This window comes from Zootermopsis nevadensis, unplaced genomic scaffold (genome assembly GCF_977971745.1).
Source record: "Zootermopsis nevadensis isolate Lab colony 2312 unplaced genomic scaffold, Znev_1.0 Znev_ptg000023l, whole genome shotgun sequence".
In the NCBI taxonomy this organism is placed as follows: Eukaryota; Metazoa; Arthropoda; class Insecta; order Blattodea; family Termopsidae; genus Zootermopsis; species Zootermopsis nevadensis.
Window position 1 is genome coordinate 5113390 of NW_028259155.1, and position 18063 is coordinate 5131452.

Here is an 18063-nt window from a genome sequence, read left to right on the forward strand (position 1 = left end):
GTGGTTATATCAGTCTTGCAGGAAACTTAAAACAAATTTTTGTGAAGGAAATTTTCATATCGTGATGAGCAGCCAGGAACGTACGCGTTTTGAAATAATTTCAAATGTGGTAAAGCTGTTCGGGGTGTAGTCATTAGTCTACTTACTCTGAAGCAAAATAAGAAATATTATACAAAAAAAAAATTATGAGTACTTACTGCCTCGTTGTGGAATCTGTGCAGCTGAAAGAGAAGAAACAGATCGACCATCGGCTAACGTTTCACACAGTTGCAATACAAAATAAACACAACAGAAATTTTCATCAAACTACTTCAACACAGAAAACAAGTCTTTTCATAAACATTAGGGCATTATCTAACAAGACATACACATTAAACATGAGGTCCAGGTAACTGCCAACCACTTATCACGAACAAACCACATACATTTATGATTCCTAAGGTCTATCATCAGTACACGAACACTACATTTAATTTACAACAGGGCCAGCAAAATACTAATTTCCCTTGCATTCAGAATTTTTATATTTCTATCTTTTAATACGAGAAACGTTTCGGTAAATATTTCCTGAAATAAAGACGACGGCATTAGAACGTATGAGTAAAATCTTGCTTAATAAACTTTATGTATCGTCATAAAGTGATATTTCCCGATATTTAAAAAAAAATACAGAATGATGCAAAATTAGGTCCCGATTTAAAAAAAATCATCATTGTTAAATGAACTTATAGCTGCTATATTGACTTCTTATAAAAATCTAAATTGTAACAACCCTGAAGTATGCTCCAAGATCCGATAAGAAGTGTTTAGTAATATATCCGCAACTTTGTCCATATTACAGTCATAATTTATTTACATCGGGACCTAATTTTGATTCATCCGTTTTTCTGAAGCTCACACACAACTAATATGTTTACATATTGCTGTAATAATAGACAACAACTGATAGACCCTACTTCATCGCAAAAATAAGATACAATATTGAGAGACCAATAAATATTCCATGCGTTTTACTCACTGAAAATAATGAGAAATTAAAATAAGAGGAAAATTGTCCGAAATCTGAGGAAACGTAAAAGAAATAGATTACTATGTTTTTCTGAAAGCAATCAATAAAGTCGTATAACAAGTGTAGACATTACTTTTAATATACGTAATATATGTTACCACAATTTTATAGCTGGAAAACAAAAGCCCAATTGAAATAACTGATTTTATATTAGCTATAATTACTATCTATGTATATTATATTTTGGCCTGATTTCCTGTTAAAACATGGGCTTATTAAACATGAATGCCATAATTCACTCCCTAGTCGACATTAACACTTTTAATTTAAACGCATAAAACCGTAAGATACTTCTGTATAATAGGAATTAATATGTTTAATTCAAATAATCATTCTGGTTATCCGATACAACACGCATTCTACTTTAATTTTACTGTCCCCCGAACTTAAATATTTATTAGGTATACGAAAATATCCTCTTTGTCAAATTTAAACATTTTGGAAAATTGTACACTTCGCTGTTATTTAATTTTAACAGAGAAAGAAATGATTTTTTGCTGTTCGCTTTTATGAAATGTTGAAAAATTATGTAGCGTACAAATATTATATAATTTTAACACATAATAATTTGCACCTCTTAGTATATTATGTTCATCTCCTGTACTTTAAGCCTGCTGTAGTTAAAATTATACGACGTGACAGGGTCCGACATAAGATGTAATTCCTGGTAATTATAAATACTGAAATCCAGTAATATATAAAAATGGCATTGTGGTTGACACAATTAATAAATTTAACTGTCAGATTATTGCGATATTTAACGCCGTACTTTAATAAAATTTAAAATGTATCGTACTAAAATATAAACTGCGTTATATTTAGACTGGTCATTTTAAACCAAATTGGTTTACATGTCTAATAGCCAGTAGGAAACTTATGAAATAGACAAATCCGTGTCTAAAACTGAACATATATATCAGTAATACGTTTTTGTAAGAGACGTCTCAATTTTTGAGAATTTTAAGTGATATCGCGAGCGTAATTTCTACATGAATCTAAGTTCAAAAACGTTGTCGTATTCAAATAAACGTAATAGATATTCATAAAACTTTTGTAAAACGTTTACCATACCTGTGTGATATATATATCAGACTTCTTAAGTTTACTTTTCGTCTAAGTTCCAGAAAAAAAATCTGTAATTTTCTAATACTTTATTCGTTATTTTAGAAAACTGTTAAGGTTTTGGCGCGAGGCTAGAAATTACAATTCTATTATACACTCCCTTCCTCTTTTTAGATTGTGAGTCAAAGTAGGAACAAGAGACTGAAAATAAAAGCGAAACAAGAAAGAATTAAAGAGTAAGATGCAGAGAAGAGTAGAAAAAAAGGTAGAATTAGTTTGGATCACATTCCGTTAATGCGATCCAACACTTCATTTTGAGAATTTCTACGATCATATCTCTATTTTTCACTAATAATTTGCCTGCCAATATTTATTTGCCCCAAGACAACTGTGAAAGGTTCAATACATAGGCCGTTGAAGTATATGAATGAATACGTCCGTCGGTCTTGTAACAACAAAGTAACAGCTCGAGGCGTCTGCCATCAGCTGTCTGTGATGTTTAATTTACTATGCTTTGAGTGTACCGGACCGCCAACACTTTTCTTGTTTTCAAGTTATAATTGGGTACGTTGTTTGGGGCAAAGATAGGTGTGGGTGGGATATAGGGTAGAACTACCATACACAGCCAAACAACAAACATCAACACGTGGAAACCCTCCAGGAATCAGATTGATTACCATTATCAGCCAAAATTCATGTCAAAAAAAATTATTACACCAATCCTCCCTTAACCCTAAACTCGCACAGAATGGAGCAGATAGGGAGTGTGGGTTATCGATAAACAAGCTCTACATCCCCCTGTTCAGAACACCCCCCCCCCCCCCCACCACCACCAATTTGCTCCAACAGCGAAGAACAGTTCAGGAAACACGCAATACAGCATCGGCGTTCGTTTGGGTAGGATCGGACAGAGGGCAGGTAAGTATATCAAGCTTGGTATTCACTCGGACCGCAAACACACTTTGGAGGTTAAGGACGTCAACATTTCCGACCTGTGAGGATTGTATCAAGGTAAATATTAGACCTCATGTTTCCACGACAGTAAAACCATCTCGAGTTACACGTCCACCACGATGCAACACGCCAAGAATGGGTTTTTTTTTAGAACACATGAGGACGATAAGGGAATTGATCATGCAAAATTATAAAGCCACTGGACACCAAGACATGTCAAGTCAAGACTGTTGCTAAGGAGCTGGGGTTCTAAGCGCAACCAGACTATGAGAGAGAGAGAGAGAGAGAAAGAGAAGAGAGAGAGAGAGAGAGTTGTGGCAACTCAAGAGACTCACAAGCACGAAGAGGAGGGTGTTTTCCTTCGTTTCGAGTTGACTGCTCTCACGTTAACATTACGCATCTGGCAGTCTGCAATGAAAACAGAGGGTAGTCAAAATTTAGACAAAATAGAACGGTATAACCACAGGTCAACTAGCTTTTAACTTTTCAAGTTTTTTTTTTTATTATTTTATTCTAACCGCGCTGGAATTATAAAAAAAAAATTCCTGATAAATATTATCAGATTGTCCTCTCGTTCAGACAGTGAGGAGATTTACACAGACAGGCAATGTCTACCAGTATCCAACATCCAGGTTGCAAAATCATGTACCTGTTACATTATAACCACATTGCATCCTATCCATCTAACCAAGTTGAGAGACTACGTGGTTTTCTCTACCCCCATAGACCAATGCTCAGGCTGACACAGCTGATAGATACCACGCATTAAATTGTAGTTTCCATCTTCGATAGTGGCGGAATCTGAAAGCGAGGGATAGCTCCTAAATGCCAACCACAGCATCTACCAATATATTACACTATATCCTCTTGGTTGCCTGTCTGTCTTGTTTTGATTACATTTGGATTAGCTCACTCAAGTGGCTAGAACGTTTCAGTAATGTACCTCTTTATGCAAAAATGTAAGACATATATCAACAATGTCTAGAAGGGCTGTAAGAGTAATACTTATCTTCTTTTGTGGTGAGTGAATGGTTTCCAACGGCAAACAAGATATCAGATGCAAGGAAGAAGGACTCTATCTTGTTCGCTACTCCTCGAAGCCTCGTCCATATATTTCTCTCTTCTCTCCCCTTTGCCTGCCTAGGCCATTCTGTCCGTATCATCGAGGGAAAGGAGAGAGATGCTTCGGGCTTTTATGGAGGTAGTTGTTAGATTTGTCATGTTGCCATGACAGACAGACAGAATGCATTGCAGGAGCGGAGATCGCTTGGCGCTGTCCATTTCAGTTCTACACGTCACTTTGGCTTCTAACAAAATGGCGTCACTTGAAGCACCAACTCATTTCAAAGAACGTGGAAATGGATATTTCTCTAATGTCCGACGTTCCTAACTATCGTTACAACAGACTTAAGGCTTTTATAACTGTTTATCGCTGAGTAACAATTCTCAAATAAATTTATAGTATAATTAATTACTTTAATTTAATGAGATGGTAAAGTTGCGTCATATTGTGATATAATAAATATATATTAAATCTTGTCCGTCAAATCACAAAAAATTCTTATTAAATATTAAAATATTACAATAATTAACATTTAAAATATTTAAAATATCAAATGATGTTCTTTATCGAAATATTCGATGGTCTAATGTAAATCGAATATTTCGATAAAGAACATCATTTGATATTTTAAATATTTTAAATGTTAATTATTGTAATATTTTAATATTTAATAAGAATTTATTGTGATTAGACGGACAAGATTTAATATATACTTTAATTTAAATTAGTACATTTAAAATTAAACCAAGATATTATGTGGCACAAGACGTTTTGCGTATTTTATCGTGAATAAATTGAACTTTCAACATTTATCACAAATTTTCTGATAAAAAAATTTGTGAAAAATTAAATTAATTGTTCGTGTTTAGAATACAGGCTTGTGTGTAATAAGGACATAAAGGCAGATAAATAAGAATAGTTCTAATGGATAATTCCAGCTTGAAAGTAAAAACAAATTCTCTTAAACCTGGATTTATGATAAACTTAGAGAAGCCGAAAGCGATCAAATCACACGAGAAATTATATTCGGGATCCACAGAAGACGAGAACTTTCTAAACGATTATTAGCTTCTTGAAGACTCTTGAAGACTCCGCTAACTGGAGTTATTATGACAAGAATGCAGTCCACAGCTAAAGAAACACCTATTTCAATTATAACACTAGAAAGTGCCTGACAAAACACAGTCGAAGAACACAAATGATAGTAACGAAGAGAGAAGACAAACATATTGCCTGTAAGCAATTTAAATATTCAAACAGACGACAGGTTGGCCTAATTGATTTCATTACTAAGTTCTTCTGATGCTTTGTTATCGAAAATTATACTAAATGATAGCAATACAGAAACGGTTCTTTGCCTTTTTTAGACGCAGTACCATTAAGTGACGTATTAACGATGATACGACGAGAATCACCCATGCGAAGATCACTTAAAAATGGTAGATTTTGACTAATACGTACAAAAGGTTAAACGACTCCGAACATACTGATGTCATGTGGAGGATGATTGTGAATCTGAGGGCTACAGATATTGTTATCTGCGAAAATAACTCAGGGCAGCGCAACTGGTTGAACACGGAGAGACGTTTCTTGGCAAAGATTTGTCTCTGAAAATTTCTTCCAGACGTTGTACAGCTGAAGACGGAGGTAAACACAGAATTTAATTCTGTAACTTAATTAATAAAAGGACGCGAAATTACACACAAAATCACTCGGTTACACAAGTGGGATGTCGAGCAGGCTGTATAAATAATTACAAAGGGGTGTCTTCTTCGGAACCCCCAAGAAAGATCAGTCACGACGAAACAAAGTGTTTGAATTCCACCACCAATCCGAGTAACACAAAGCACATTCTTTTTCCCCTCTCTGTATCTAGTTGCATAAATCGTCTTGCAACAATCTACATTATCATATAAATTGATCCTACGTTTCTTGGCCTGGTTAATGCGTTTCAATAAAGTTGGTACAGCTGTGGCTGAAACGAACTCTTCAGAGTGGCGATCCGCCAGATTTAACCCTCCCCTCACCCCCCCTCCCGCTTTATTCAGTCAATATAAAACAAGCACAGACTCTTCCACCCCCCCCCCCAACCCATTCTTCCATATCGTCGATGTACATCCCATCTTCCATCGTCTTTAGAGTTATTTTTCAATTCCTACCCTTGTTTCGCTGGAGACACCTTGTTACAAAATCCCCTACTGTCTTGTCAAGTAAGCATTCGTAAAAATTGAAAGTAACTACTCGTTTCGTTAGAATTTAGGGGGGGGGGGGGGCATGTTGGAGGCGAAGCAGGGCAAAAGGTAAGCAGAGGTTGAGACAAACGAGAGAAAAGATTACTTTGTGTCAAGAAGCGGATTTGGGTTGACTCAAGTTGAACCGGAGGGCGACGGTAGAATAAGGACTCAACCGAGAACAGTCTTCTGACAGACGCCACACAATTAGGCCAATCCCGTGGTCGACTTGCATCCCTCGACAGGAAGAACACTTGACAGCATCTCGCCCCCCCCCCCCCCACACACACACACAGATCAGGCAAGAAAATTGTAAACTACGACAGAAAGATGAAACTTAAAATCGAGACATTCATTACGCGTAACCAAAGTGTCGAGTGAGTGACTATTTCAAGTTATGAGACACGCAATTTAAACCTTAAAGGTTTTTTCGTATTTTTCTTAAGTTACATTAAAAAGTTTATATTCCATATACGTCTACCTGTTATATAAAACATTTGTAATCTATTATAATAAGTACTTTTACGTATAACTTGTTGGTGTAATTGATTTAAAAACATTTAAGACATATTTCACGATTTAACATCAGATTTCAATAAAAACCTAAACACGCAGTATAAATATTACGTAATCAAAGTAAATACTTCAAACGTACGACGCGAAGTTACTATAGAACACATTTCAGAAATCACGAACACCAAACTCTTGGATGACATGCTGTTCAACTTGATGCAATGTTAGTATAATGCAGATTTTATATAAAAGGCCAATCAAATTGCTCTTTGTACGAGGGATTGAGTGAACGTGCCAAAAGCAGGGGCCATCCATTCATTCCAGTGCTTCGTCTCAACCCCTCACGTTCTTCAGAGTTAAAAGCTGCATCGCTGTGTCAGATCTTGAAAGACATCTGGGAGCCAAGAAAGGCAGAGCAAATCTAGAGAAATTCCTAAACTGAAAACGCTGGAAGCATCAATCAAGTTTTACGTATGATATGATACACATATTGTAATATTTGTCGTCCACTATTCATAATGGGGTACAATGACATTTATTAAACTAATTTTTAATATCTATATACGAGATAACAGCACAGTAGAAATAAATAAATAAAGATTAATCAGCTAAAATGATAAGCAATTGGAACATAGACTGTTATTGCATGTTACTGTGAACGTGATATGATATTTGTGAGTTAGATATTGTAACTTCGGTAAGAAAACCAGAATCAGCCAACCACAGAACTGCGACATAATTTGAGAACGAAAAAATGTAATTCAAAAATAATTTACGTAACCTTTAACACTATTTCGTAATAAATGATTCCCTAATTTGATTTTTATACATTTAATTTCAATAATTGTGATTTGTGCCCCATTCATATAAATTTTAGAGCTGATATTTCATATGTGATTTTTTTTTTAAAATACTACCTTCCAGAACGTAAAAGTTTGAAACGAAACGAAAACACAGGCTTGTATGTATAATTTACGTTGAAATAAGTAAAAACACAAAGTGTCTCTCAACACATCCTATCAAAAGATAGTGTAATTGCGTCATATTGTGAATATTCTAACAATTATTTATTTTAATCCGTCTTATCACAATATTTAAAATTTCTTATAATTAAGATAATAAAATATCATTGATGTTCCATATCGATTGATCGATTTACATTTTGGAACATCCTTTACACAACATGTTTCAGTTTTTATAAAACCATCTTCAGGTGTAAAAGATTTACGAACTTAAAACTCAAATATGATTCCACACCTATACGATGACAGACGTACTTCTGGACATATCGGAACAATCACTCCTACATCTAGGACCGATATGTACATCTGATAAAATTTAAGAAAAGACAACACCTCGCCCAAAATTGAAAAACAAATGGCATGAAACATCACCAAATGGAATCATATTTGAGTTTTAAGTTCGTAAATCTTTTACACCTGAAGATGGTTTTATAAAAACTGAAACATGTTGTGTAAAGGATGTTCCAAAATGTAAATCGATCAATCGATATGGAACATCAATGATATTTTATTATCTTAATTATAAGAAATTTTAAACATCCTATCAAACGTAACCTAATAATAGATCAATGCATTAGCGACGAATGAGGAAATATTTATGGACAAAACAGTCCACCGGATATAGCTATATGAAGAGGTTGCATAAGTAACAATCGATTATTTATGAATATACAAAGCTCGATAGTGATCCCAATCATCTACAAAGACTAAAAATATCCAAGATTCAGCCTCACACGCCAAGCGCCCGTTGTCAACAGCTTAATTGGTTAGTTTTAGAACATTTCAAGCCTTTTAGAAGCAAGCATGAAGTAACAATTTCATAGACAACAAATAACAAATATTATAAATAAAAAATAACTTTTTAATTTTCATCTCCTATTATTCCTCATATTCCTAAGTGTTCTCAATTCCTATCTTTTTACATTTTTCCTTCGCCCCAATCATTTCCTTCTTCAGGAAGCTCCACGTTCGTACATCATGAAATTCACAAGTAAGATTCTAATTGTATGAAAATTTCTGACCTCACAATTAAGCCCTCAGCGTCTGAAACAATTATTGTTACTTTTAAACTATTTATGAATGTTCAAACCCTTCCACAAAAACTCTCGAAGCTGTTTAACACTACAAGAATAACAAAGGAAGTTTAACATTGAAAATTGTTACGTGTCTTCAATCAGATTAACCCAATTAAACAATACAAGTCACATTATTTAAACAGTGGTTAAGAGTTATATAAATCTCGTTACTGCAACTGTAAATATACGTACAACAAAATAAACTAATACAGTCATACATTAAGTAATCGCGAAACAAATATCACGTCATGCTGTATCAAACTCCTTCCTGAAACTCCACTGGCTGGGGTTAAGATATTACGTGTTTAACAACACATAAATTTTAAACAGTAACTGATGCTCAGATATCACGCATTTATCAAAACAAATTCTAAATAATAACTGACCTCTGAAACGTTGGTTAACATCGACCAGACTACACAGCGCAACAACCCAGAAGACAGAAATCTTCATACTCAACGCCCTGATGACGGAGGCAGTATGACCTCTGAAACGTTGGTTAACATCTACCATACTACACAGCGCAACAACCCAGAAGACAGAACTCTTCATACTCTGATGACGGAGGCAGTATGACCTCTGAAACGTTGATAAACATCGACTAGACTACACAGCGCAACAACCCAGAAGACAGAAATCTTCATACTCATCGCCCTGATGACAGAGGCAGTATGACCTCTGAAACGTTGGTTAACATCTACCATACTACACAGCGCAACAACCCAGAAGACAGAAATCTTCATACTCATCGCCCTGATGATGGAGGCAGTATGACCTCTGAAACGTTGGTAAACATCGACCAGACTACACAGCGCAAAAACCCAGAAGACAGAAATCTTCATACTCATCGCCCTGATGACGGAGGCAGTATGACCTCTGAAACGTTGGTTAACATCTACCATACTACACAGCGCAACAATCCAGAAGACAGAAATCTTCATACTCATCGCCCTGATGACGGAGGCAGTATGACCTCTTAAACGTTGGTAAACATCTACCATACTACACAGCGCAACAACCCAGAAGACAGAAATCTTCATACTCATCGCCCTGATGACGGAGGCAGTATGACCTCTGAAACGTTGGTTAACATCTACCATACTACACAGCGCAACAATCCAGAAGACAGAAATCTTCATACTCATCGCCCTGATGACGGAGGCAGTATGACCTCTGAAACGTTGGTTAACATCGACCAGACTACACAGCGCTACAACCCAGAAGACAGAAATCTTCATACTCATCGCCCTGATGACGGAGGCAGTATGACCTCTTAAACGTTGGTAAACATCTACCATACTACACAGCGCAACAATCCAGAAGACAGAAATCTTCATACTCAACGCCCTGATGACGGAGGCAGTATGACCTCTTAAACGTTGGTAAACATCTACCATACTACACAGCGCAACAATCCAGAAGACAGAAATCTTCATACTCAACGCCCTGATGACGGAGGCAGTATGACCTCTGAAACGTTGGTTAACATCTACCATACTACACAGCGCAACAACCCAGAAGACAGAAATCTTCATACTCAACGCCCTGATGACGGAGGCAGTATGACCTCTGAAACGTTGGTTAACATCTACCATACTACACAGCGCAACAACCCAGAAGACAGAAATCTTCATACTCAACGCCCTGATGACGGAGGCAGTATGACCTCTGAAACGTTGGTTAACATCTACCATACTACACAGCGCAACAACCCAGAAGACAGAACTCTTCATACTCTGATGACGGAGGCAGTATGACCTCTGAAACGTTGATAAACATCGACTAGACTACACAGCGCAACAACCCAGAAGACAGAAATCTTCATACTCATCGCCCTGATGACAGAGGCAGTATGACCTCTGAAACGTTGGTTAACATCTACCATACTACACAGCGCAACAACCCAGAAGACAGAAATCTTCATACTCATCGCCCTGATGATGGAGGCAGTATGACCTCTGAAACGTTGGTAAACATCGACCAGACTACACAGCGCAAAAACCCAGAAGACAGAAATCTTCATACTCATCGCCCTGATGACGGAGGCAGTATGACCTCTGAAACGTTGGTTAACATCTACCATACTACACAGCGCAACAATCCAGAAGACAGAAATCTTCATACTCATCGCCCTGATGACGGAGGCAGTATGACCTCTTAAACGTTGGTAAACATCTACCATACTACACAGCGCAACAACCCAGAAGACAGAAATCTTCATACTCATCGCCCTGATGACGGAGGCAGTATGACCTCTTAAACGTTGGTAAACATCTACCATACTACACAGCGCAACAATCCAGAAGACAGAAATCTTCATACTCATCGCCCTGATGACGGAGGCAGTATGACCTCTTAAACGTTGGTAAACATCTACCATACTACACAGCGCAACAACCCAGAAGACAGAAATCTTCATACTCATCGCCCTGATGACGGAGGCAGTATGACCTCTTAAACGTTGGTTAACATCTACCATACTACACAGCGCAACAACCCAGAAGACAGAAATCTTCATACTCATCGCCCTGATGACGGAGGCAGTATGACCTCTGAAACGTTGGTTAACATCGACCAGACTACACAGCGCTACAACCCAGAAATCAGAAATCTTAATACTCTGGGAAAACCTCAAATCTTACATACTGATTAGGACTCAGGCAACACTACATACTACTTAATTCAAATACAAAATACGGGAGAAAAATATATTATTATTTTCACTATCCCGCTCAGTTACAAACCTAGCTGGAAAATAGATCGAGCTCGACCACGAACAAGATGGAAAAATAAATTTGAAACCGCAACAGGCATTAGTGCCTAATCCCTGGCAATGATGATGACTATTGCGATAACATTGATATTAATGACCAAACATAAATTCAGATGAGATGACACGTGTCTCCAACTGCCTCTATTCTGACGTCAGTTCTGAAACATTACTTTAAGGGCGAAACTGGTGTGCCCTGGGGGTATTCTATCACGATGACAAGAAGTTGACTTGGTTTGGAGGGGGTGGATAAATGAAAACAGCCCAGGATGGTACTACTGACTCGAAAGGTATTGGCAAATATTTTTGTTCTTCCGCTAACAAAGACTTTATTGAATTTGTAACCTCGAGAATTTAATAGGTAAGAGGCATGACAGACGAGCCCACAGCAACATCCACACAGTATACCTTTAATTACTTCCACGCTACTGTTTCAGTACCTGACAGGGGGGAGGCTCGCATTATCTTATTAATCTCTGTTACCCTCCAAGATCTCATCTCGGTCTGCCTTTTTTTTCTGCCTTGGATTCGGTTTGCCAGTGTCTCCTTCAGCGTCTGAGAATGGGGTAGAACAAGTTTTGGGGTTGACTGGGGGTGGCAAGATAGACGAGCAAACAAAGAAGTAGGCTTTTCACAGATAATGTCATTATCGAGTCCCCAGAACGTACTAAAATGACTCGTGTTCCCTCAGAATAAACCAGCAACCTTCAGGACTACCAAACATCTTCTCACTTCTCTCATTATTGTTGTAATCAAACTCTTTTCAACATGAATTTAATGTTCGTTGTCTGCCAGTCTTCCTATCCCCCCCCCCCCAAAAAAAGGCTACATTAATCTTGCGAATACACTGCCTTCACGCGTGAAGAAAAAACAAAACATTATGTACATATTTTTCTAACACGTTTAAAAAAAAATTTAATACCAGAAAATATTAATTCTCTTAGTAAGACTTTAACTAATACAAATCGAATTAATTAAACAAACTGCAATACCAACTTAACAACGTAAAAGTGCCTACAAACAGAACCAGTGTCTTTATATAATCTATTCAAAAAGGTTTAAAGACAACCATTCTCTTCAAATATAAACGTCTCACATCCTTAACTTTACTCGCTTCAACCCTAATTATGAAGGCGATGCGTTCCTCCGAAACGTTACTTACCACTGGAGTACCAAACGGAGTTAAACTCAAAGACCATAATTTGAATTATCACCGCCGTAAAAACCTAAAATCTCTGCTGAAATATTTAAGATAATAGTTTGTCCCTATTCGCTTCGTAAAATAAAAACATTGTTTCAACTTCCCTTTGCTTGTAATGTCTATAAGTACAATATAACACGCTACACGCCATGAAGGCACTTGTGGGGGGAGACTGGTAAAGCTCCTACTCGTTCTTGACTTCGACACTAGATGGTGTCACGCCCCGACCGTGCTCTGAGGCTGGGTAGAAGCCAGAAGTGGTTTGGACTTAGAGGTTAAAATCCTTTGTCCCTATCGAGGATCGAACCCAAATATCCATACTGTAGTCATATATTGTGCTGGATAAGCTACCCAGATTCATAATGCCTATAATTAGTGTCCTAATAAATTTTAATAAAATATATAATTCGAAAATAATTAATGATAATTTATGAATATATGAAACTTATTTCCACAATTAATTTCTAATAAACACGAACGATTTTTTGTATGCAATAAAACGAATATATATCCCAAAATCTTGAGTATAATACAAAACTCGTGATAAAATCATTTAGTTTAATAATCCAAATAGTATTAAAATATATTAAAATTGTCCGTCAATCACAATAAAGTAATATAAGATAATTAAATGGTTAAAATATTATCCTTTGTTCCGTATCGAGTACTCGATTTACATATGGAACATTCTCGACATGTTTCGGCTTTCATAGAGCCGTCATCAGGTGTATGTTATAAACTCTTAATTCAATTACTAATTTTTAATTTTTAATTTTCTTATCATTTCTTCGTTTTTCACATTGTATCAACATTTATTGTTGTGTTATATATCATTGATGCAATCGTATTGTCGGAGTAATGTTAATGCTGCGTATATTGGTCTGTGAATTAAAGGATTCAAAACCATTAATGAAATTGAATATAGAAAACAAAATAAATAAATTAAAGTAAACGTATAAACTTACCAGAGAAGTAATATCGAAGTTGTAAGAGGAGAGATCAGAAGTACATCGTATCGGAGCGAGGTTGGTTATTGATAAATTAGTAATTGAATTAAGAGTTTATAACATACACCTGATGACGGCTCTATGAAAGCCGAAACATGTCGAGAATGTTCCATATGTAAATCGAGTACTCGATACGGAACAAAGGATAATATTTTAACCATTTAATTATCTTATATTACTTTATTGTGATTGACGGACAATTTTTAATATATTTTAATACTATTTTAAATAAAATCACAATATGACGCACCTACAATATCTTTAATAATCCAGTTATGCTCAGTCACAAAATCTCCTCTGATATAAAAATTTTCATATTGAATAATAAAGACAATAGATGTTTCTTTTCTCACACATAAAATAGTGGAACTTTTATTGATTAATGATTACAGTATTTTTTTTACTTCAGTAAACACTCGAACCAACGGATACATGCAAAATGTGACAGCTTAAGAACCCAGGAACCTGTAATGATTTTTGTGGTTTACCGGTTCAAAACTTACGAAAACAAACTTGTCTGTTTTCGTGTGAGGTATTCGAAAATTGGCTCTTCTGGAGACAAGCCAGTCAGAGCCACGGTTCTGAGGGGCACCATTCTGTTTTACAACTTCAAAATTTTGAACACTAGTCTAATAATTACTTGTACTTAGAGAGAGAAATGCGAGGTAACCATCAATGGCCGCTGATAAATGGTAGGCTATTCAGGAAACACGCGGACGAAACCAAAGACCTCAACTGCTAATTGGTGATCAATAATATTTGACAGACCGATGGGCAAATTAGCACCTTTCAAGCCCCTTTGTTAGTGGGAGGGGGGGACATGACGGGGGGCTACTATTAGTGATGGCGCAGTCAATACAAACTTTTCACTGGGTTTAGTTACTGGAGTCTCTAACCTTCTAAGATGGCGTAACCCAGTAATTTTAAAACAAATTTTCGAATTTGTTAATGTATGATCTGTCTTAGGGAATTCTAAATGAATTACGAGCGATGTTATCCTAATGAACCACTAATAATTACTGCAATTCGATGTAATATATTCCTCTATTTAAAATGTTCGTTCAACTGTTAAATGTTAAACCCCACAGGAAATTCTGAGCTATAAAACAGACAACCACGCTTGTGTAAGACTTTGTTAAATTATTTCATAAAACGAAAAGTTAAATTATGGCAACCGTCAAGCACTGGATGTTGCCTGGTTCCTGCCAACTGAAGTGAAAAAAATTATTTGGCATAAAATATCTTTTCCAGAAACAAATATTTTATTAGCGACTAAAGAAATATTAAACATGACATCATATTATTTTTGAAAACGGCTACATTCTTCAGCGAATATTTGCGATATTCTGCATGTTGATATTATTACGTGAAAATACAAAATTAAAACGAATTTATAATTCAATAACTAATGTTTTACGTAAATCAAGATTTATCACTCATACAAGGATCAACAACATGAGGATGGCAAATTGAAACCGAAACATGCTGTTTGCTAAAACAAAGTATCAACAATACATTTAACACTTTTGAAGACGGTGATAAAACACTGTTTTGTAAGAAATATATTCAGCATGGGACCGAACGTTATGATCCGGGTTGAAATCTCGACCCTGAGACCAGCTATTGTGTCTGGTGTTTTCGTGGTTTCACTCAGTCCCTCTCTCAGTACCTTAAATTAGGCCACTACCGCTTCGTTTCCAATTTAATATAATTCTCTCATTCTACGATTGCCAGAGCTATTGAAATCATCGTCAAATAAACAACAAAATTCAGTATTTAATCGCTGAATTACCATATAACAATTATCCTTTATGTAACCGCGTTAAAAGTTAACATAATTTAACATGTAACGTAGTATTTAATAATTTGAGTCATATGAGGTCTTCTGGATTGTTGCGTTTAAAGATGTTTCGGAGTTGTTTGCTGATTCCATCATCAGGACGATCGCACAACCCAAAAGACAGTCTGAATTCGTAACGTGCATTTGTGGAAACGTCTGAATTCACTCGGTCGAAAAATAAAGCTAAAACGACGCACATATTGAACAGATATAACCAATTTAAGAGCAAGTTGTTCTCAGTGTCCTTATATCGTGTTCGTCCGAACTTCCTCCAGACATTCTTGTCATGTACCGCCCAGACCTGCACAATTAATTACGAAAGAAAACGAAACTAAGCCAAAGAGAGGCGAAACCAGGGGTGTGTGATTGTTTGAAGTGGGGCGTGATTGATTTACGTCACATTGGCAACAGAGACAATAAATCTCCACCACGCGGTCCTCCAGCCAGAAGGCGTGTAGGACACTAAGTCTGCCAGTCACTCAACTACCAAATTACTTCATCTATTCACAACTCACCTTACTCTCAAAAGAAGACACCATTCTCTCCCTACCTTCTCAGACACTTATTTTTCTAACCCACGATTTCATTTAATCTACCATTTAACGTTGGTCTAGATGCCAATAAATTGTATTGGTAAGAATAAATCTTATCACTGAAGAGTAGAATGTAAATGGTGAGACAGGTAGACAAATTTGGTTCAGACATTATCCTGACACTCTAAACCCTTCGTCTTATACGAGGAAGTTGAATTTACAGAAAAGCTTCAATTATTGGACGTAAAGAAAAAGGGGAATTCTGTCTTGGACCTATCATTCTTCAAGAAGCGAGAAACTCACTTGAGTTCTAACAATTCAGTTACGTCACTCTTCACGTAAAGGCCACCGGAAGTATTTATATTGTCACAAAACTCGGATGTTCTCACACACATTCCATCTCGGTTTGAAATTTCACTTTTACGCTCAATAACTTCTGTCCACTGCAATCTTTGCCTTAACTTCTATCGAAAAGACGCTAACTAACTAACTCCCTGGTAGCAGAACCGGCCACGATCCTGAGCCAACTCGAAAGGATACTAACAGAAAACAAATTAAAACAACAGACAATCAATTACTAAATAAATCATTAATTTGATTGCTACAAGAATTCTTATGATATCTGAGTTTTATTATAAAACAAATAATAACATCTTGCTTCACATTCTGCAATACTGTATCTTACTATTTCGGCAAATTCACTGTTTACACGGCTTCTCATTAAGGTATGGTGCGTATTTTGATCAAAATCGACCGCAAACTTCGAATGATATTACTTTACAATTATTATATTATTTGTATCTTAATTGCGTCATGTTTGTGTTGAATCAATATATATATATTTATTTTTCCAGTCTATACACAAACTTATTTAAAATAATGTTGTTAAAATATTATAACATTTACAGTATAAATTGTATTATGTTATATATAACATAATACAATTTATACTGTTATAATATTTTAACAACATTATTTTAAATAAGTTTGTGTATAGACTGGAAAAATAAATATATATATTATTATATTATGTTTGCGGCATTTAATATACCTTCTTTCTAAACGCGTTTCTATTCCTGAAGAAAGACCATCAACATCGAAACGACAGTCCGTTTACCTCTGTCTGTCTGTCGGTACCCATAAAAGAGTTCGATAAAGGATAGAACGATTTAGACGAAATTTAAGAAAAAAAATTGTCGAAACCTTATATAAGACCATAAATACAAGATTTTAACACATTAAGCTATTTTACATTTTACATTCCATTTTTATTTATTTTTACCTTATTACATTTTGTCTTCTATACTCGTTCTTTCAAGTTCAGTAATAATTAAAAATATTTAAATTATTTACGTTACAGGCCAATGTTAAACCACTATCACTTCAAAATATACCCTCACTTTAATGAATTTGTAAGTAAACATCATCAGAAGTTACACAACAACAGTAATTAAGTTTTAGTTTATAAGATTATAATTTTAACTTTTAACTTTACACCTGAAGATGGTTCAATGTAACCGAAACATGTAGTAAAAAGTTGTACCAAATATGTAAATGATATTTTAATATCTTATGTATAATTTTATTTATATACAATTGTGATTAGACGGGAAAAAACACGAATAATTAAACTATTTTACTCCAAAACAAATTCTTCAGTTCTACGATACTACGAGCATTCCTAGAATCCTGTAATTAGACAAAATGGCGGATACCAAGCAG

General features: G+C 35.8%; 1 protein-coding gene across 5 annotated transcripts in view; it reads right to left on the reverse strand.

Annotated features, from left to right (window-relative positions):
* Positions 1–18063, reverse strand: part of onecut (homeobox protein onecut) — a 203927-nt gene that overhangs the window by 25913 nt on the left and 159951 nt on the right. For 2 of the 5 annotated variants that reach the window (XM_022066778.2, XM_087354346.1), the window contains exons 3-4: positions 3421–3493; positions 198–221 (exon numbers count right to left, since the gene is read on the reverse strand). In XM_022066778.2, coding sequence (XP_021922470.1) covers positions 198–221; positions 3421–3493 — 97 coding nt within the window. The remainder of the gene's footprint in view (positions 1–197; positions 222–3420; positions 3494–18063) is intronic. The other 3 variants (XM_022066777.2, XM_022066776.2, XM_022066779.2) reach the window with 2 other exon arrangements.